At 49.5% G+C, this 22,369-nt stretch overlaps 1 protein-coding gene across 2 annotated transcripts; it reads right to left on the bottom strand.

The window, feature by feature from the left end:
* Positions 1 to 594: 594 nt before the first annotated feature.
* On the bottom strand, positions 595 to 21,020 carry SLC17A9 (solute carrier family 17 member 9). Of its 2 annotated transcripts, XM_039719416.1 has the most exons (13): positions 20,761 to 21,016; positions 12,109 to 12,306; positions 11,083 to 11,222; positions 10,359 to 10,458; positions 9,263 to 9,393; positions 8,359 to 8,455; positions 7,370 to 7,466; positions 5,310 to 5,397; positions 4,885 to 4,919; positions 4,261 to 4,376; positions 3,779 to 3,834; positions 3,254 to 3,283; positions 595 to 3,147 (listed from the first exon to the last, which is right to left on the bottom strand). In XM_039719416.1, the coding sequence occupies exons 1-13, from the start codon at positions 20,844 to 20,846 to the stop codon at positions 2,984 to 2,986; spliced, it is 1,338 nt and encodes a 445-aa protein (XP_039575350.1). In that variant the 5' UTR covers positions 20,847 to 21,016; the 3' UTR covers positions 595 to 2,983. The 2 variants fall into 2 exon arrangements, with proteins under 2 accessions (XP_039575350.1, XP_039575351.1); XM_039719417.1 differs by lacking the exon at positions 12,109 to 12,306 and having other exon boundaries at positions 20,761 to 21,020.
* Positions 21,021 to 22,369: the final 1,349 nt, after the last annotated feature.

Genomic DNA, 22,369 nt, shown 5'->3' with positions numbered 1-22,369 from the left:
GAGCCAGCAGCCAGGGCTGCTCGTGGGCAGGGCCAGGCTGTGCCAGCTGTGCCAGCCAAACCACCCACAGCAGCCACTCTACCGTGCCAGCTGTGCCAGCTGTGCCAGGGCTGGGCTCTGCACTATCCCGGCCAGGAGCTGCCACATCCCAGATCTCACAGCTCCCTCTGTTGGCATCTGCTCGAACCTGTCAGCGAGGATATACAAAAAGGTGGAAATGTATTTTTATTTTTTCTCAGCCCATGTGGAAGGGGAGCCGCCTGCGGGGTGCACCCCACCTCACCCAAGAATCACTTCATCTGTGTCATTACTCTCAACAAGTGATACTGGATCATGCCTGCTCTGCTTTACTGTCCAAACCCTTGCTGAAGGCAGCTTTTCACTCATTTTTCCCAAACCAGTGAGAAGATGTAGCTGGATGAACTCCGAGTCTGATGTACAAGTACACGTGAGGATGCTGTGAAAATCTGCCAGCCCACATCCTCTCCCTGCACAGCCTCCCCCAGGAGTTAATCATATCAAATATACTCCTCTGGCCCCCACTGATCACACAAATGAACACCTCTGCAGCCAAAGCAAAACCACAGTCTGCAAATGATTCATTGCCTTTATTCTTTTTAGGTCCTTCCATAGCAAAAACTTGCAGGCCACAAGCTTTGGCTTAAACAAATAACAGTACAGATAAAACAGTTTCAGTACTTCACGAAAGAGGTATGATGAGAATGAAACATAAACCTCAAGTGTAGGTCAAATATTGAACTTATTAGCCAGTTACAGAGACAGGTAACTTGGACAGCTCACTGGAATGGTAGCTGGATTCACAGAGAAGGCACAGCCAAACATCTTCCTTTGAAGATCAGTTCCAAATTTCCCAGCTGGCAGATCCAAGGGCTGGCCAAGCAGCCTGATTCAAATGTGAGCAATTTAAACTCAACTCCTCCACAAGAAATGCTGCAACCAAAGAGAACCAGGACTGACTCCTTGTGCTCCTGACCTGCAGCACTGAATGGCCAGGGAAGATACTCTAAAACCCCAAAAAACCCATGGGGATCTTTATTCTGTCACTAAAGAAAAGGCCATGCAAGCAATCTGCTCAGACTGGACAAAGGACAAGCTGACAGAGATGGCTGCACAGCCTCGGGCCCCTTTGGCAAGCCTGGCTGTGTTTGTTGTTTGTTTACTGGGTGTTCTTCCCAATTTACCCAGTGATTTAAGATTCCCAGCAGCCTTCCTGGCCCTGCAGCACCCCACTGCAGAGTGGTACCTATGGTAGCAAATGGCCTTTTAGAGAAAAAAAGAGCACAGAAGGAGAAAAATAAAATACTTCCTTATCTCTCTGCCCCATCAGGCCACACTGATTCTTTATTCTCTTGGGAAAACATCAGGCAGCCCCATCCTTATCTCTAACTCTGCCCAGTAAGTGGCTCAGCTCAGCTTAGTGATGCCCATTAGTGTTTGCAGTTAAAAGGCTGGCAGTATTTTCATTACAAACCCGGCTATTCATAAACTTTACACAGCTCCAAAAGGTCTTCCAAGAAGAAATTTGGCCCCAAAAAAATGGTGAGGAAGAGGATAATGGCATTTTTTTTTCACCTGAATCTATAGCTTTCCTGCACTGCAAGGTCCTTGGGAAATCTGCTTCTTAGCCTGAGTTTTCTGGTAAGAACTAGAAAAACCCAAAAGATCCTTTCAGGCTGCAATCAGGCATTGGAGGAGAAGCAATGAATTGCTTTACAATGAAATTCACCTTTAATATTGATCCTACAGAACCCAACACTGGAGGCTGGTAGATCCTCCCCTTTGAGAAATAGTGCAGGATTTGGTGGGAGTACCACTCAAAACAAGCATGCAGAATCAGGCCTCAAGTACATAAAATATAGGATTTGATGCTTAAATTTTAAAATATTTATAAATAACTTTAAGACATTCAAGCTCAGAGGTGTCTACAGCCAAGTATTTCCCTCTGACACAGGGAACCACAAGGATCCACATCCCTGTGGATGCCCAGTACAGAAATTTGATTTATGCTTAACATAGAAACAAAACCTGCCCATGCCAAGCTCTTTGGAAAGTGCCCCTCAATGCTTTGAGAGCACGTGGAGGACACATCTAATCATGCAGAAAGCATTTGGGAGTTGCAGATCCACAGCAGAGTGTGACCAGTTCCTCCCATACATTCACAGCATTTCACAGAGCAGCTCCAGAGGGATTCCTCAGCTGCTGCTGCACTGCAAGGCCAGCCCAGCTAAGCCTGACCCAGGGGACAGCTCAGCTCTGCTCTCCTGCTGGAGCTGGTCCACCTTGGGCCCTTGAGCAAAGCCAGGCTTGGCTTGGAGCCTCTCCCAGCTCTGTGACAGCAGCACTGACACAGCCCCATGGCCCCGGGCACACACCCAGCCACACATCCCCTGAAGGGGAGCCTGGAATTCAGCTCACAGCCCTGGAAAGCTGGCTGGCACCTGCTGCAGAACGAAGGCACACGTGGGGGTTAAGGGCACAGGTACTGGTGGGGATGTTCCTGTCACACCCCAGGGACACCTGGTGGCACAGCAGCCCCAGAGCCAGGTGGTCCCAGGACAGCAGAGCAAGGGAGCTCCACTCCCACACGGAGAAGCAGCTCCCCTCAAGAGGGCACAGAACCACAGCAGCCTTGGGAGACAGGCCAGGTCAGCTGCTTTGGCCACAAGGATATTTGTGCACGAGACACAAACTGGGACAAACTGGTCCCACAGACCATATCCTCACTGGAGATGTTGAGCTGGATGGCTCTGCAAGCCACCAGCTACAGCCCTGAGCAAAAAAATGAACTCTAAATTTCTTTCCTCCCATGGGTTTCATCTAGACCCATTATGTACTTGATTTCAGTGTATTTTTTCTTGTTAAAACACCTAAAAAAAAAAGTAAAATGTTCTTTGGCACTTGTGCAAGAATGATCCATAGATGTGACACTCTCCTGTTCTTCAGCTGCTTCTGGGGCTCAGATCTAAAGATCCACGTACACAGAGTCTGTGTCCACCCTCTGGGCCTCCCCAAACAGCAGGAATGTGCAGAGCCCAATGCTGTTCACAGCAGCCACCAGGTTGAAAACAGAAATCCAGGAGCCAGTGGTCTCAATCAGGTATCCAGCCAGGTACACACAAATGACACCTGCAGAGGAGAGGGCAGAGAAACATGCAAAGGCTCTGGGCTGGATCCTGCCCTCTGCAGGGAGAGGGCTCCCCAGGAAAGGAGGAGCTGCAGGAATGTACTTTACCTAGGAGGGCTCCACCTGTGTTTGCAACCCCTGGAAAGAAAAGGTGTGAAAAGAAATTGTGAAAACCCACAGACATGAGTGGTTTCTGCACAGATGCCACCAACCCCTGGTCTGCATGCTGGACAAAATGCCTTTGTGATCATGGAATCACTGACTGGTTTGAGCAGGGTTTGGCCCTAAAGCTCAGCTCATCCCATCCTCCTGCCATGGGCAGGGACACCTCCCACTAGCCCTGCTCCAAGCCCTGTCCAGCCTGGCCTTGGACACCTCCAGCTTGTCTGGACAACAGACAGAGAGCACTGGCACAGCCCCAGCCAGCCCTGGGTGCAGCACAGCACCTGAGACACACAAAGGCACCTTGGCGGTGTCACCTGCCCCCAGCACTGGCAGGTTTGTCACAGAAGGAAGCTGACACTGCACACACAGGGCAGACACTGCCCACAGCTGCTCAAACCCTGATGCTGGTGACCACGTCCCCCCAAGAGATGCCACCTCTCCAGCACAGAAACCCCACAGAATCCTTACCAAAGAGCAAGCCAGCACACGAGGGGGCCAGGTCCTGCACGTTCACTGAAATGCCACTGGTGAGAGACAGAGGGGGACATAAATGGCTGTTTGAATGGAACATGACTGCTTTTCCATCATTTACAGTTTGCTTTGTCAGACACAAGGAAAGCTCCTGGACAAGAAATGGCACTGGCAGGAGAAGCTGAGAGTAAAGCAGGGGAGTATCAGAAGGAAAACAATCCAACTCAAAGTGTTCAGAGGGGCCACAATGCAATTCCCCTCCTGCTCCATCTCCCTCCTGCTGACTGTCCAAGCCCTTCCATGCTAGAGGTTTGCTGGATTACTTCCAAACTCCACCAGCCTCACAGGGCCCCAAACACAACGCTCAGGCAAGTGCCAATTCCTATTCTCACAGTCAGGACAGAGGCAGCCTCCTCTGAGACCCCAAAATGCCAAATGTGCAGGGGGCTGAGGGCCACTGTCCCCATGGCTCTCCTCACCTGTGGTTGAAGGTCTGCAGTCCAACAGAGGCTGAGGCAAACACTATTGCTTTGCAGAAACTGGAGGTCTGGCCCAGGCACAAAGCAAAAATGCTTGAGACACCAGAGCCAATGACCTGGAAAAAAGGGAAAATTAAACACCACAGCACGTCTTCTGCAAGGAGAAAGGAACTCCTGCCATGAACAAACTGTTCCCTTTTCCAATGGCATGAGTTTGTGTGCACCCTGTGCTCCTCTTTCTACCCCCCTCAATGTCCTTCTGTGTCAGAGGTCTGTCCAGAGGGATGTGATGCTGCAGATCAGAGGATACACTGTGTTCTCACCCAGCATTTCTATTTCTGCTCACTCTTGTATTGCTACTCCCTCAGTACCTAAGGGGTCATTTGGAATGACCAGGGACAGGTTGTGATAGAAAACCCCTTCAAAGCACTCTCTGTGCTCGATGCTGCCATTAATCCAGGCTCTGTTCCTCAGCCAGGGTTTTCCTCTGGATTTCCTTTCACACATCCTGACCACCAGTTAATATGCAAAGGCAGAAAATCTTTCCTGTTTCCATCTACAACCCCCAGCCCAGCTCCATGCAAGGTAACTCAGGTACCTCTCCCACAGCTCCAGCCCTCTTACCTGCATGAACTTACGAATGGTGATGGTTCTGTACCCTGGAGAAGAAAGAGACACTTGGAGTTAACTTAACTTGGAGTTAACTTAACTTGGAGTTAACTTAACTTGGAGTTAACTTAACTTGGAGTTACCTGTGCTTAAGTTGAAGTTAAGCACAGCTCACCTTGCTGCCCAGCCAGGAAACTACAACATAAGTAGATTTCAGATGCCAGGATTTCATCTCCAGGTGGATATTATGAATGAGGTCAAAGGGAGTCCCAAATACATCGATGGGATTTGGACACTGGAGAATTTATTCTGCTTTTGTATCAGAACCTCACATTGCTTATTTGCTGGGTCTCCTCCCTACCAACAAGCCCACCTCCTCCCACCCAGGTCCTCTTCCCACAACACATAAGAGCTGAGGAAAAGCCATAAAGAGCTCTCACCTTGACTAATTAAATGATCAGACAGAAATCCACTGAACAAGCTTGTCGGAATTGCAACCAGCCAGGGCACTACATTAAACACCCAACCCTGAAAAGAAGTGAAAATCAAGAGAGATTTGTTGTCAGAGCTGAGTTTGTTTGATAGTATTTTGACAGTCTGTGGTACCTGTAGAAAAGAGAAATAATGAAGCACTCAGGACTTGTTGCAGCATCTGTACCCCCATTGCAGAGCCAGCTCTCAGCTGCACCATGCCCCAAGCTCTGTGAGGGAGCAAGTGCATCACAGCCTGTAGCATTTGTAGATTTGTGGTCTTTCCTTCCTCCCCAGAAATGCTCCATCCAGAGGAGAGGCAGAAAACTCTGGGAAAGAGGGATTAAACGTGGCAAAGTTTACTGCTCACCAAGATGATGTGGGCAGCCACAGAGCCCTGGAAAGCTCAGTGTGGGTTTCCTGTGGGTCCCAAGCAAAGCTGCTGGCAAAATTTCCAGCAGCTTCCAGCTCATTAGCAGCATTACTGTGTGAGGCTGAGGGAGCAGAGCTGGATTTTCTAATGGTAGGATTAGGTAACATTATGGGCAGCAACATCCTTCAGCCCATTTTCAATTAAGTGAGCTGCAGCTGTAATCACAGACGATTAGTGGTCAGCTGGATTACAGCTGCTCAGGGGCACTTTGGTGCCCAGATCCCACAGGAGCTGAAATCAGTGTGGCTGGGCTGGATTTCATCTCAGCTGGTTGAATCCACTCATCCATCCCTGCAGCCATCACCCCCAGCATCTCCCCCTTTGCTCAGAGCCCATCACCCTCTGGGGGCATCTCCCCTTCCTGTCTGGATTTGGGATGTGTGGGAGGGCTGAGTGATCTTGGTTTTGAATAATCCTGCTAAAGATGCTCCTGGAAATCACACCCGGGTCCATCTGCATCTTTCCATGCCTTTGAAATTTGGGTCTTGGTCATTTTTAACCATGTTAGCCCATGGGATCTGTGGGGTGGTGCTTCTGCTGTCTATTAACAGCACCCAGCACATCAATCCCAAATCTGCCTCATCCCACAGCCCACCACCCTGAGCCAAACCCTCCATCACCTTCACTCAGGTGGCCACAGGCTCACCTGCAGCAAGGGATTTTGGCCAGCAGGTGACACAGGTTACCCACATCAGGGATTATCAGCCATCCTTTAAAATCAAGCAGCCTCAGCCCGTTTTAAACAGCACAAAACGATTATCAGCTGCAGGAGCACTCTATAGAGCATCTTACATAAGGGCACCGTGATATAATGCTTAACAGATGGTAAATTACTGCTGCACAAGCACATTACTCGAGGTGCACAGATCTTGTCACAACAATATGTTTGCTGGTTTAACACATGATTTTAATATAAATATCAAGTATGCCATAAAGAGCTTTACATATGTAATATGAAAAGGCATTTGTAAGCAGCTCTGGAAATTGTAAAAAGCTAACAGAGCCATTGTGGAGGAGGCAGAGTTTCTGAGAACAAGATGGAAATACCAGCTCTCAGACCAGATCAGTACTGCCTGGCTTTCTGAAAAATAGAAGTATCATTTGTGCTGAGGAGAGGGAAGCTTTTGTAGTAGTTTTGAAGTACACATTATTGCTATTAATGGTAATTATAATTTTCACAGGCAGGCCTGAGCTGTACAATGTTAGGCCAGTTAAAAACCCTGTAAAAAATTAGGAGTGAATGGTGGTTATTTGCAACAGCATAATGTCATGAGCTTTGTGGTAGTTGAAAAATTATATTTTCTTCAGAAAAAAAGCAGTCTAAAACCCAATACAACCTGCTCTTCCCTTCACCCTTGAGTATCCCTAAACAAGCAACTAGAAACTAGAAACGAGCCTCTACAGCCTGGAGAGATTTCCAAAAGCATGTGCAGAGGTGCCACGGCTCCAAATCCCACAGGGAAACCTCCCACCTCCTCCTGCCTCCCAGGCTGCTCTCACCAAACCCCTCTGCCATCATCTTCCTCCTCTCCACCCCCTTTTGGCAGGCACCCAGCCTCCTCTGAACTGCGATGCTTCTGCTTGGAGCCAACCCACCTTGGAGTCGGGAAAAGTCTCCTTAAAGAAAGTCGGGAGCCAGGAGAGCAGAGTGAAGAACGTGCTGGCCGTGGAGAGCTGAGCGATGATGACAGCCCTGAAAATACACAGCTGAGAGGAAACAATCAGCAGTGACAGGTCATGCTGCCTGGGAAAGGGCACTAAGATGTCAGCTCCTAACAGAAATCCCTGAGATTTTTGTCACGGAGAACGACTCCTTTCAGCTTACTGAGATTTTTGTCACAGGTTTGCAGCTCCAGCTGATTTTCAGCTTCAGATTGTCACTGCTTTCAGCTTTCTCCTTGCAGCTGGTTCCTTGCTGCCCCACCGCACAGCCCCGGGGCCAGGAGAGGTTAATTGAAGTGCTAATTATGCCACTGTATTTCCCACCAGTCCTTCCCAGCCCTGCAAGAGCCCTCCTGCTCCGAGAGGTGTAGTTTAGGGTTTTCTAGGGATTTGTTATCAGCTCCATTGTTATTCAAGGCAGGAATGGGTTTGCTGCCCTGCAGCCCCATCATCCTCCTCCTCCTCCCCGCCTTAAAACAGCCCTTGGGAACACGCTTGGATGGGCTTCAGTACCCACTGCAGCATCCCAAAGGGAAAATGGCCATTAAAAAGATGTTTGCCAGCAATGAGAACACAGCCCGTGCCACCCAGCGCCCCTGAGCAGCACTTGTTAGGAGCCCATTACAATCAGCTTTTCTAACAAGACCCGTGGAAAATATCACTCTGGAGGAGCACAGGACTCATCCAGGGGGAACAGCCTGGGAAGATCTGCCAGTAACATTGGAGCCTGACAGTCCTGTGGACAGAAATAAACCACCTTTGCCAAGCTTACCTTTGAATTTATACTGAAGGAATTAGAAAACTGGTTCTGTTTCTCAAATATATAAAATAAGTGGACAAAACCCACAGAGGCAGAAGAAATAAGCCCAGAGAGGAGAAGACAGGGGATGCTCCCAGGCTGGGCAGTGCATGCAGCTGCCTACCAGATCGGTGCCTTCCTGAACAGCTGCTTCCAGGGAACTTTGGTCTGCTTGGGTACCGAGAGGCCTCTGCTTAAATAGTTCATGGGGATGGTGAGTTCTGCAGGGAAGAAAACACCCCAAGGAAAGCTGTGGTCAGTAATTACCTGTGCAGCTGGAGGCAGCCCTGGGACACTGCTGTACAACCACTTTTAATCTCCTTCTAGCCCTTGTTTTTTTGGCTCTACCAGCACTGAATGCTCATAGAAACACCTTGCTACACTGACCAAATTTTTTCCACACCCTCCCTACCCAGCCACCTTCACCCATGTGTTATATCTCTTTTATAATTAAACACAAGTCCCTTGGTAGGGATTGGGTTTGGATTCTGTGCAGCACCAGGCACACACCCAGTGAGCTGGGCTCCTGCATACCATGCTCACCCTAATAATGCTGTAGCCAGGTGTAATGGTTTGTCCATATGTGGAATTACTCCCAGGCAGTTATTTGGGAAGAGATATTGTGGATTAACTGGTTTTTAAAAGCTCTGTGTGTAGATGCTCTTAGTTTGGAGTAAGTATCTTGTCCTGCTTTAGCTTAATCCACTTTGAAGATCATGCTCTGTTTTGTGTTTTCACTGGTGCTTAAAGAGTACTGAGGAGCCAGATCAGGCTCTCAGCAATGATATAATCCAGCATGGGACTTGAAATAGGAAATCAGCATTGCAAGAGCTCAAATCCTGGTTTTTGGGTTGGGGATCTTGGGTGAGACACAGTGTGTGTTATAGAACACATCTGAGCAAAAGGCCTTTGGGTGAAACCAGGCATGATCTTGAAAATACAGGATTTGCAGAAAATAATGGAGAGGAATCATTTAGTTCCCAGATCCCTGGGAGCACTGCCAGCCCCAGGGATGCAGCTGGACTCACCTTTCTCACTCAGGAGGTATTTGCAGGTGCAGTAAACCCAGAGCAAAGTGAGCAAACCAGAGAAGTAGAAAACACTTTCCCAGCCGTACCAGTCCAGGAGGAGAGATCCTGCACCACCAATCAGCAGTGTTCTGCAAGGGAAAGCACTCGGATTTACTGGCCTGGCTGAGAGCTCACACTGAGCACGTCAATGGGAAACTCTCCCTGGGGTCAACACTGCTGCCACTGAACCACAGAATCCTAAAATTATTTGGGTTGGAAGGGATCTTAAAGCTCACCTTGTTCCACCCCTGCCATGGGTGGAACACCTTCCAACACCTTCCACTGTCCCAGGTTGTTCCAAACCCCATCCAAACTGGTCTAGGACACTTCCAGGGATGGGGCAGCCACAGCTTCTCTGGGCAGCCTGTGCCAGGGCCTGCCCACCCTCACAGAGGAGAATTTCTGAGTCACTGCATGTCTGGGTGCTGCCACCAGTCTCACCGTGGCTCTGCAAGCTGTCCTGTTCCCTGAGTGGCACCTCAGGCCAGATCCTCAGTGGCAGGAGAGATCCCAAAGGGACCTCACCCTCACCTGCCCCTCACTGAAAAATGGTCATTGGGGAAAGAAAAGGAGGTTGCTGGTGTGCAGTATCCCAGAGAATGTGCAAAGCAGCAAAAGAAATGAGAACACTGGAAAACTAAGTGATTCAACACACTGATATTTCTATTCAGCTTTTAAGCAACCTTTCCATTTAGAAAGAAAATTCTGATGGAGATCAGCAGAGATGGAGAAGCTCTATTTTTCCCATCTATCAGAGAGAACAGGTGACCAGTGTCAGGCTGACCCTTGTTCTTCCTACTGAATTGGGCTGTTTCCCATAGTAATTAAATTTTGCAAAGAGTCTTCAAAGTCTGGTTTGAAAAGAAAGAGAAAACAATACATAAATCCTTGGCAGGCAGGACAGCAACTGCCTGAGGCTTCCTCAGCTGCAGCAGGAGTCCTTGAGGACCCGTGAATCCACGTGTACTTTGGGCTGTGAGTTTTGCCTCCAACTATTTCATGGCATTCCATCAGACAGGATGTCCAGAGACTGTCACTGAGCCTTTGAACTCACCCAAACTGTGACCCAGTCCCCACTGTGCTGTAGGTGAAGGCTCGCTCGCTCTCCCGGACCCTCTGGGACAGCAGGCTGGCCAGGGATGGGAAGTACACCCCTGAGAGAAACAGGAGCAAGGCAGGCAGCAGTTAGGCAAAACAAAAGCAAATTCAAGAGTGAGCAAAACATTGAGACACAGCAGCAAAACCTTTGGTGAATTCAAAACAGGGATATAAAATGACTGAGTGGATCCATCGCCATCAAAGGGCTTTTGTGCCTTCTCCATAATCCCCTTTCATCATCGCCACTGCTACTGTAAATCCATCAGTGCCAATGCACTTCCCAGTGCTGCAGCTTGGCAAGAGGGAAGGAAAATCACTCCAAGTTATCCAGAAGTTTTAGCAAGGGCCAATTTTCTCCGAGTGTTTTGAAGGAGTTTTAAAATGTGGAAAACCAAACACGACTAGAGATGATTTCCAAAGCCAGCAGCCCCTGTCTGGCAGAGAGATTTCTACAGGGAAGTGACTTGTCAGTGACTTTCTCTAGAAATGCCACTGGTTTTTCCCTTGGAAATTCTGGATGTGGAGGCTGCTTTGAGGCAGAGAATTGCCTGACACCCATGGGAAGGGTTCATGCACTGCAGACCAAGGGGCTTGCACCTCAATGTGCTGCACGTGAGCCTCTGTGCAAGGAAGGCCCTGGACAGACAGACACACAGACACGTTCAGGACAGGGGTCTCACCTTGCAGCAGCCCCATGAGGAACCTGGAGGAGGTCATAAAAACCAGATGGGCTGAAGTGATGTGGGTGAGCATCGGGGTGAGGACTGTGAGGAACCCCCAGGCTGATGCTGAAAGGAGGAGGACTTTCTCACCTCCTATTCTGGAAGACAGAAAACACATTATCAAAGACAGGAGGGCAAAAGGGCAAAGTGCTCCAGTCCAGACTCAAGTGCCCTTCCCAGTTTAACCAGTTTTTAAGAGCAACCTTTTGGTCAAACCTGTTCTTCTCTTGGCCCTTGGGGAGTAGCTCTGACCTGTTCCCTTCCCAGCTCCTGCCAGCACTGTCTATCCAACTGATCCCAGAGATCTCACAGCACTGAGCCACTCAGCTCTCTGATGGTGGTGGAGGGGAAGCCCAACTGCTGCCACCAGTGATGGCTTTCCATTTGCTCTTTTGCAATCCTCAGCTCTGCCTTTTATCATTCAGGTTTCTCTGGGTGTTTTCTTGCAAACTCTTAAGGACCCTAATTAAATAGCAAAGTGCACTGCACAGATAATGCATCCCTTCCAGGCATGTGCTCCTCACAAAAGATTTCATGGAAAAGCTCTCTCACTAAGAATAGATTGGCTGGAGAAAGGGACTCAAGCAGGTAATGACTCAGATCCTTACAGCCAGCTGGGGAAATTGTTTACTTTATAATTCATATGACACAATGGAGACAGTTTTTCTAAACATGATGGAAACAGCGTATGGGGACCTGCTTGAGAAAAGACTGCAAGAGAATATAGGGCAGACTGGAAGTGCTGAACTGAAAACAAAGATCATCTGTGCAGATCAAATCAAAAAAGCTGTATTCACAGAATCCTAGAATCTTGAGGGATGATATCCACAGTCTAAAGTACCCACATCCCTTCTCAGCCAGAGCTTCTCCCCATGGACACACTAAACCCTCCACCCCATCGCTGGGGTCTGGAACTGGAACTGAGGGGTCAAAACCAAGCTAAGCATCTTGAAACCAAGAACACATGAGAATAATTTCCAGTACTGATCGCTGATGTGTCCTCCAACAATCTGTGTCAAGCAGTAGCCCCAGAAGAAGCTGCTGAGCACGACACCAAACTGCTTCTTGTCCCAGTCGAAGTAGGAGCTGAGGGCCACGGCGCAGATGGGCACGGTGACACGGGCACAGTACAGCAGGCACGTCCCCAGCAGCAGCATCGCCGTCCACACACGGGACTCAGGCCTGCAGGGAGGGAGAGGAAGGTGGGAAAGGGCAGGGGGATGAATGCTGGGCCCCGTGGGTCTGTGCACAGCCAGGATTGAGGGGTCGCCTTGGCTTTGCAAGCGGCCAGGGTTCCTGTTGTCAATTCCTCAACTTCTGGGTCACAGGCTGGGCACTCCCAGGGGGCTCCCCTGTCAGGGGAGACCCTCCTGGAGTGGTTTTGTGTCAGGAAACAGAGACCCACTGCATTGTTTCAGTCTTCAGGTTCTTGTTTGTTATTATCTTGAGTTTTGCACGCTGTCCATACCAGGCTCAGTGCACTGGAAAAGCACCACAGGCCTTTTAAAGCTAAACTATCCAACTGAGAATTGACACCTAGATTATTTTCCCTTTTAACCCAATAACTGATCCCTAAAAGCCTGCAGTGCGGATTTTCCCACCCAATTACAAAATACCACCCAAACCCATGAAGAAGGAGGAAGAAGCATGAAGAAGAAACCCAGAACAACACCCTGTGCCCTCCATCTTGCTTCCACCCACAACACACTCGAAATCCCAAAACCTAAATTTCTCACCTAAGTAATACACCTACACTACTCTCTACAATCTACTTCACACTTTAGTGGATTCTAGCCTATCCTGAAGTTTAGGAAACTTTCTCCAGGAATGAGGGTCAGACTCAGTGTTCCTCTGGGGGCCAGGGCACCCCAGAGCAGACAGAGAAACATTCCCAGTGCCCTGGGTTTCCACAGCAAGCCGAGTCTGTCTCGATAAAATGAAGGTCAGCACAAGTCCCCGGGGCACAGCGGTGCTGACACAGAGTGCATCCCATCTGCTGGCTTTTAGGAACGATGCCAACCTCATCCCAAACACTGTGTGACTCCAGCAGCAAATGTCTGTCCAAAGGCTGCAAGGTGGAATGGGCTGCTTGGGCTTCACAGGCTGTGGATGGAGGGAAAGGCAGGAAGGAACCTGGTTTGCTTTTTTCCCTCTAAAAAAGAAACTGATCTTGAAGAGATAAGGATAACAAAAGAAAGGTGGGGCATGAGGTTGGAAGCACCTGCATGACACACACCTCTCGGTAGCAAACGTTAGTCATTTGGGATTTCTACATTCCTTAGGGGAAGTGATCTGTGTGTTACCTCCTAAAAAGGAGGGATATGCAGGAATTCTTCAGAGATACAAGACCTGAAGGGCCTGAAGAGCTCAGAGAGATAAGCAAAATAATTAAGTCTGGACAGATAAGAAATTTTACATAATAAGAGTGAAAATATGTTAACAGAATATATATTTCTGGTGTGTGAATTCTCAGCCTCAAGCAAAGGCTTCTGCAGGAGCAAGAGAGAAGCAAGTCAGTGATGGCTTCTGGAGCAAACAAACACATTTTGCTGTAAATGTCAGGCCCAGGTGTAGGTAAATCCCTCTGCCTTCCCTCAGCCATGCTACTTTGGGTTCCCCCCTTTGCCAGTGAATTACAGAGTTAAAAGCTGAGGAAGAACACCCACTATTGGTACTATTTGTATTTGATTATTTCTCTGCCCAGAGCACAAAGCACTGAGCTGAGAGACTGCTCCAGGGGAATTCACTGTACCAGGGCAGTGACCTCTGGGCTTTCCACCCTGCTGAACACACCCACCCTCCATGTGGGAAACAACCCGGGTCACCTTTTACAGCAAACACAGAGCTGATTTCTCTGTACTGGAACGATGATAAATGTGGGTTAATCCCACACAGCACAAACCCATTTATAAAGGTGTAAATGGGCCCTCACAGGGGGGAGGTGAAGGAACAATGAAAAGCAGAACAGGAGGGCAGGTGAACCTGCTGGAGATGGATTTATTGCTGTTTCCTGACAAGGCAGATAAGCAGCTCAGGGCTAACCTCTGGCAGGAGGAACTGGAAGTGTTTCAGTTGGTGTTTAGAGGGTTGGAACTGTTGTTACTGAGCACACGCACGAGTGCACAAAACAACACAGAAACTGGCAAAACCTCTCTTTGCTGGAGGAATGAGTAACCAGGGGTTGACCTGCCTCAGTCATCCCAACCAGCTGGGAAATGCTCTCAGAGCCCCTCCCGGGCTTACCCTGAGAGGAAGTTATCCTCAGTCACATCTCCATTGGCTGCAAAGCCAAAGGTGGGTTGGTTTTTAATCACCAGCCCCAGCCAGTTCCAGGAACAGTGGCTCCACTGACTCAGAAAAGCACAGGGAAATCAAAGGACACTGCATGGCTGGGTCAGGCAAACCCCAGCAGGACAATATGACAGGAGTTTTTGGGTATAAATCCCCCACCAAAGGCAGGTGGGGATAACCAGCCATGGAAAAGCTCCCAGAGAGCCCTCAGGGATGGGATGCTTCCAGGCACAACTCCTGCCTGCCCTGCCCAAATGGGCTGCTGCCAGTCCAGGGCCGTAATCTCTGTTATCTCCAAGAGCACAACACTGATAAATTTGAGCTATTGAACCTGCAACAATCGAGGTGATGGAGTAAAGCACAGCAGCCAGTGATGTGTGGAGGTATTTTCTATTATTTAGCCACCAAGACAGTTTCCTAAACTGTACTTTTTCCTTGCAGCAAAGGGAGACCTTTATGAGCTTTCACTGGAGTGGGGCTGAGCTCTGTCTCTCCAGTCATTCTGGTGTGTTCAGAATAACCTGCAGTTATCCTGATAAGCACAGCAGCATTTTATTACCAGATCAACAGTTCTTCCTTTATCCTAAACCCTGTCTAACTCTGCAAGGTGTAAGAGGGAGAGAAAAAGACCTGAACATCTCAAGGATTCTTTACTCCATTTCTCTCAAGAAGCCTCCTCTCCAACTGATGTTCTGACAAAACTCCAGGGATATATTTTTCTCTTGACTTTTATTTTTATTCCAAAGTACTAAATAAATCTCTGGGTGTATGACACACTCTCAATGTTCTCTTTGATTACTACTCCATTCTATATTCTCTTCCTTTATGTTTAATTACATCAGTAGGGATTACACTCACAACAAGTGGAGAATATAATGATGGCTTCAGACTACCACTTCCTCTGTAGGCAGCACATCCAGCTAGGAAAATCCATGCAAAGAGTATGAGTGTCAAATGTAATCAGTAGCTGCTCACACCCACCTGGAAACATGGCAGGAATGATTTCCCTGCAAGGACAATGACGTGCTTGCATCACAGGAAAGAGCTTTGTAAATGCATTTTCTCCTAATTATAGTTATCACAGAGGCTGCAGATGACTCAACTCTGCTCAGTGCAAAACAACAACAGCAGAGGTTACACGGGAGGAACCTGGACTAGCACAAAGACAGGAATTAAAACCTTCCTTCCAAAGCTAAGGAACAGTGACAAATCAAACAAAAGTTTTTGTGGTGACATCAGCCATGTGAGAAGTGAAACTTCACCGAGCGGTAAGAGATTAAATCTAATGGTAACAGATTAAATCTAACAAATCAGATTTAATTTGTTGATGAGGGAGGGAGAATGTGCTGCAGATAACCAGCCCAAGTCAGAGCACAGGAAATCACAGCCAGTGCAGTCACTGGTGCCACCACGCCTGATTCACCCTCCAGACCAAGCATCTCCCAGCAGGATCCCTGGGCCCGTCCTGGCTCTGTGTGACAGGCAGTGCTGTGAAAGGGGCCAGCCCTCCACACGCTGGCAGGGAATCACTGGAGCTTGTCTGGAGCCACCCAAGCGATGTAATTTGGTGCTGAGTGATGGCAGTGGCTCCTCAGTGCCCAGCCTGATGTGCAGTCCCCTCCTCCCCACAGGAGACAGGCACTGCAGGTGCATCCCCTCCTGCACATCACCGAGACCTTCCTCACTGAGCAAAGCAGCCATGCAGCTAGAAACACTTCCTATTTCACAAACCTCCAACCACCACCCAGACTATAATTAGCCCAAGCCCTAATGACTCTTCCTGGGTGGATTTTTGAGCAGCCCTGTCTGATGTCCCTTGGTTCCCCTCCTCCAAATGCAGCCTTGGACACTGGGTGGAAATGGCTTTGCTTCCAAGCACCCCCTGACTTCCCTGAGACCCAGCTCCCACCAACCAAATGGATCCCCCACTCAGGGCACAGTGGTTAGGATGGATTTTTCAAGGATGCCTGAGATCCCCAAAGGGGCAAAAGCAAGCTGAGCTGTCTGGCAGTGGAAGCAGAGCCAGCAGCACAGGGTATCTTTATTTGCAGTGTGTTTTCCTGCTGGAGGAATTTCTCCAGTAGATGCCACAGAGCAAATATTTATTCAACTTTTATTTCTCTTGACTCGCCTCCCTCCTCTCCCCCAGTCTGCAGGGCTTTGGCAGACACTGCAGGTCACTGTTGAGATGGACTCTCTGCAGTTCAGGCTGTCAATTACATCCCAGTTTAGCTCCCTCCAAGGCACAAGTCAGGACCCCCAGGTATTTTCAGGTGGTAAGAGAGCTGTGTTAGACAGCACGACTACCAACAGCCTGTCCCAGCAACAGCTCTTGGCCAGAAGCCATCTGCAGTATCTGTGGGTGTTTTCCATAACTGGAAGAAGAACTGGGAACTGCAGCTCCTGATCTGCACAGGATGGGCACAGGGACCATCAGCAGAGCACAACGCCCACCCTCCCAGGGAGGGCATCTCTACCTGAGCTCCCCTCTCTAAAAGGAGATCAGAAACAGTTCCTGGGAGATGCAGGGAGGACACATCAGTGCAGGCACCCCCTGTGCCCCTGCCCTCTCACTGCTCCCAGCCACCAGCACTGGGCACTCCCCAGGCCCTGGCAGAACCCCAGGATGGGGATGAGCCCACCCTGAGCTCCCAGCCAAGCCACAGCTCCAAGCCCAAGACATCCACAGCCCAGGCACGAGGCCACCCCCAGGGGAATGTCCCCAGCACAGGCCTGTGGTGCCCCTGTGCTTGGTCACCTGTCAGCCACGGTGTGTCAACGCTTCCCCCTCATCACCCATTCCCAGGACCACCTTCCTTCCAAAACACTCTTTTCCAGCTTACCTGCCTATAGCTTTAATTTATAATAATCACCACAAGCAGGACTGACTGACTGGCAGCCATGCAGACACTCCTGTGCCAGGAGATAATACCCAGGTTGTTATTTTTAACCCTGTTTGACAGTCCTTTCACTTCTCATTCTTTGTTTTTCTCAACAATTTCTCCTTCAAAATCTAACATGCTTGTCAAGAGAGAGGCTTGAAGTAATTTCCCCCTGCTCCTCAAGCAGATTTTGTCATGCTGTAGACCAGCCCCAAGCTAATGATTTGTCACTGTCAAAACTAGCTTTGGGGTTTAGAGGAGAGTTGTTGGATTTTTTTTTTTCCCAATCCAGCTAGCAGGCAACAAGAGCAGCACAGAGGACACAGGGCTTTTTTTTCTGGGAAAGCTGCTGGCTTCCTGTCCGCCTCCTGTGCTCAAGCTCCCTCCACAGAGCTGCAGATGGCAACAAAGTGGTGTTCAGCAAACGAGCTCTGGGTTTATTCCCTCTCTTCATTTCTTGCTTTCGGCAAAAGCAAAGACGAAATTAAATTTCAGCAGCTCATATGAGCTGGAAGTAGTTGTTGAGTCCAGGTGGAGGTGGTGAGAAAGCATAATAATAAAACAGAGGCATGCTTTGCACGCTGATCTGAGGGCATACATGGATCAGCCAGGAATGAAATGTGTGCCCTGCTTATGTTTTCCACGTGAAAAAAGTTCTCAGCAAGGTCACTGTTAAACCCAGGGTGAGGAACTTGTAAAACAAAAATCCCAACCACCAAAAATACCCCAAATAACCAAATAAAGCTGCAACACCACGTTGACAGAAGATGAGGGCACAGAACTCAGAAAAAACAACTGACTGTTGTCTCTGGGCAAAGATCAGGTGACTGGAGATCAGCCTGTGGCTGGGACAGGACTCCTTTTATCTCTGGAGATTAAAGAAACTTTTATAATCACCCCTTGTCTTCAGGTGTAGCCAGAGGCTGGGAGATGCAGAGTGGCTTCAGGAGTCATTTGCTTTCCCAGGGCACAGTGAGTTTTTCATGCTGCATTTCTCTCCTGGAGGCACCATCCAAGGAAATGTGAGCCCCACATCCAGTGCTGGATCTGCTGGTGGCTTTGTGTGCAACCTTCAGCAACTGATTTCTCTTTTCACTGCTTTGGTCTTCCCTCAGTTAAACCAGAGATGCTTAAACACATCCACTGCCCGAGGGGTCCTGCTTTGGCATGTTGGGATCAACATTAGAAATGCTCTCTAACTGTCCAGATGTGCTACATAAACATGAGGGCTTTTTCAAGCCCCAAACAGAAATCCCCAAGTGCTGCTCTTGGAAGAGATGTGTGATAATGGAGCCATTGGAAACCTGCAGAAAAGTTTGGGAAAGGCAGGCAGGAGAAAACACAAGGCAAGAAGAGTGGAAGAGGAAGGAAAAGGCAGTTGAAAAAAGGGAGGACAAAAGATGAAGCAGCATGAACAAAGATGGAAAAATAAGTCTGCCAAGATAACTGTTTATCTCTCCTTGCACTGACAGATCTTGGAAGGCTGCCTGGCATGTCTTTTGTTGGAGCATGAAAAGAGAACCCATGTCACTTCCCCCACTTGATAACACCTTGCCCCCATGGCAGCAACTCACTACTTGGAAACGATGAAAGTTATTTATTTGCATATACTGTTCACATCTTGTCCACCAAATTCACCCAATGAGGTACTTTACACAACTTGACAAACCTGCTCGAATGATCTGGTGGCTCATTCCCCCTTTTTGCTGCCCCTTACTCACCCTCCACCTGCCCAGTTGAACTTTAGGCCATAAAACCTCCATAAAACCTCCCCAAAGAAGGGCTGTGCCCACGTGTGTGACTACACTAAACAATGGGGACATGATTTCAGCTTCTGTGAACTACAGCAATACAGATAATGATCTGAGGTGCCTTAGGGTTATCCTGCTGCTGCTTCCCATTAACAGGATCCTCTCAATTATTAGTAGCACTTAGCATGGTCAGAATCACTTAAAATGTCTGTCTCGATCAACAGGCTGTTTTCATCCCTTTTGTTTTGGGAAGTGTAATCTATGTTTTGCATATTTTCCGAAGAGATTTGAGAAACAGGAGAGCTCGTTCTGGTCAAATGCTTTTTTGTTGGTTTGTTTTGTTTTTTTTTCTCTAGAGGAGAAGCCTACAAACTAAAGTTTTGCCTCGTGAAACTCTGGTGTGAGGTCCCACCACTGCCACTTCACAAAGACTTAGAGAAAAGTTAGCAAGGGGGAGACAGAGAAGGAATTTTCTTAAGTGCTTTAGGGAGAAATAATCTCTGTGCCAAAAGTCTTCTTTAAGACCCACCCCGTTACTCTTAAGCTGAGCGTGGATTTGATGAGACATCCCAAATCTCTGAGTGCAGGGGGAGCCCCCTCGGGACGGTGGTTCAGAGCCGGCTATCAGCCTGCTGCCCCTGCAGAAAGCCATGGATGAGGAACACCAGTTTATCCATGCCTATTGCTGCTGGAAAGGGCAATCCCACTCCCCGGCATCCCGTCCCTGTGCATTGGCATGGGTGCCACATGTCCTGGGGCTGTCCCGCTGCTCTCCCCCAAGGCGAGGGAAGAGGGGAGCCGCAGGGCTGGCCACGGTGGCGGCCAGACATCGGCCAGCTGAAACCGAGCCAGATTTCTTAAGCCAGATTTCCAAACTGGGAGTCCCGGGGCTCCCAGTTTGGGAAAGCCTCTGAGCATGAATTCTGCTGCCCCACTGGTACTTTGGAATCATCACCTCGCCCCACCTCAGGCGGGAGAAAGGGCTGATGCTCAGGTCTTGGTGCTGGATGACTTTGCCAGGGACTTTGGTGGATGACTTTGCAGAGGAGCAGCACTGCCCCAGGTGTGCCAGCCCGCTCCAAGCACTGCATCACCCTGCCTCTGCCTGTGCCCCTGCTGTTGGAAGCGGTCACTGGGGGTTTAACTGAATTTTAAGTATTTTAATGACTTTGCATCAAGAGCAGTTCGTGCTGTCTAGCTGCTGCACAGCTCCTATTCCAGACTTTATCTGAATGAATGACTATCGCCAGTACAAACATCCCCACTGGAACACTTCGACAAGAGCCTCGCAGCGGCTTTGTGTTTAATTCACTGATTACAGGCCAGAAATAAGCTCAGTGGTTGGGGTTTTTTTTCCCCTGTTTTTCACAGTAATTCCCTATCTTCCTCCTTCCTTCCACCGTCTCCGCTGCAGTCGGGAGGAGTGAGACGGGAGGAGTGAGACAGCGGGAGCGCCCGGGGCGGTGGGACCGTGTCCCTCGGGATGGCAGCGAGGAGACAGGGACAGGAGGGTCCCGGCCCGACGGGGAGCACCAGGCTCCTCGGAAATCCCCTCTCCGGGAGCGCTGCGGGCCGCCCGACCCGCTCCATCCCGGAGCCGCATCTTCCCCAGGAGCCGCGGGGACCGAGGATGCGGGGAGAGCACCGGCCGGGCGGGCATGCGGGGAGTCCCGGAGAGCGCGGCCAGCAGCGGAGCGAGGCTCCAGCCTTACCTGGACCAGTAGGGCTCGGTGCCGCCATCCCGCCTCATGCCGCCGCTGCCCAGGGGCGCATTCCTGCCGCCGCCGCCCGCGGCCATGCGGGCAGCGCCTTCCGCCTCCCCGGCTCACATCGCGGCCACGTGTCAGCGCCTCCCGCCGCCCCCGCCCGCCCTGCCGGGAAGTCCCGCCCGGCCCGGTGCCGGTCTGCGGTCCCGGGCAGCCTCCGAGGGCAGCTGGCGGCACCGCGAACCGCTCGGTTCCCTCTGCCCCGGTCACTGGTGACAGCCCCAGCGGGCACAGCGAGGGCACGGGAAGAGGGCACGGACCGCGGTCTGTCCTCCTGCTCCCACACCTGGGCAGGGAATCGCTCCCTGCTCCCGCTGCGCTCGCGGCAGAAAAGTCTCTGCTTCTGCTTTTTAAGGGTTAGAAGGGAGTATAACATTCGCTTCCGAGGTAAAATAAACAGGGATGAGTGTTGTTACAGCTTGATTTATGTCTGTTGATAGAGGCGCTGACTTGCTGTATCTGAAAGAGATAATCAAACTCCTTTATGGAAATAAATAATTTAGATGATGGTTATCTCAGTCCACAACAAAAGGACTTGTGACTCACTTAAAGATCACGAACGAGCAGGCTGGAGGAGCCTTGTGGAGGCATCGTTCAGGCGATGCTGTGGCCGATTGCAGCCTGGCAGCAGGAACGGCAAAACTTGAGGTGAGCAAAGGATGGAGGAGCTCCCGCACAGCCTGAGCAAGGTCGTGCATGGCCCCTGGGAAAGGTACCGGAGCTGCTGGGCTGCACCAAAACGCGCAGGTGCAGGGCAGACACCTCCTGTCTGCTGTTCCTGCAGCCAGAAACCTCTCAGTCCTTGGTGGAATGAAGCCTTTAGCAGACTAATATTTAGGTAATTCAAATATCCCTCTCCCAACATGAATCCCTTGGCAGGCCCCTGATGAACAGTTTGCTACATAAATCAGGAGGCTGATTATTGAGTTGAACCTTTGAGAGTGAAATAGCAAAAAGGTTCCTTACACACCAAAGACAGCTCCAGGAGAAGGAGGTTGCTGAAAAAGCAACAATTATCAAGTCATACTTTATTCTTTGCTTTGGTAGTTCTTCCTCAGGAAAAAAAGAGGTCTTCCCCAAAAGGTCTGTGGCATAGTCAGGCACAGTCACACAGAGAACACAAATACAACGAGCTTTGCTGCAAGTCGAGACTGAGGGGAACCACGTGCAGTAACCACCTAAGTTTTCATTTAGTTGTTGTAGGCTTTCCTCCCTTTATTTGGACAGGGAATGAAACTATGAAGTGTTTTTATTCACTCTGCTACTGTCCCCTTTTCCAGAAGAGGGAGCCAAGTCATGGCAAATTGCAGCCAAAAATGTAAACCACTGACAATGTATTTTGGGTTTTTTAAATTGTGTGTATGTTTGGAGATAGGAGGGGAGATGAGCTCTGATGAAACAACAGAAGTGAAATCCATGCAATAAGCTCAGGAAAGAACTGAAGAGGCCTTGGGCATGGTAGAGTAACCACAGACCCAGAAAACTTACAAACTCCCAGCCAGGTATGAAGGATCCTGTGTTCTGTCTCACTGCTGAGGGGTGCAAACTCTTCCAA

This window comes from Passer montanus, unplaced genomic scaffold, assembly GCF_014805655.1.
Source record: "Passer montanus isolate IOZ18808 unplaced genomic scaffold, ASM1480565v1 scaffold41, whole genome shotgun sequence".
Lineage (NCBI taxonomy): Eukaryota > Metazoa > Chordata > Aves > Passeriformes > Passeridae > Passer > Passer montanus.
The sequence above is the reverse complement of the archived record's forward strand: the minus strand, read 5'-3'. Positions and strand labels throughout refer to the sequence as shown.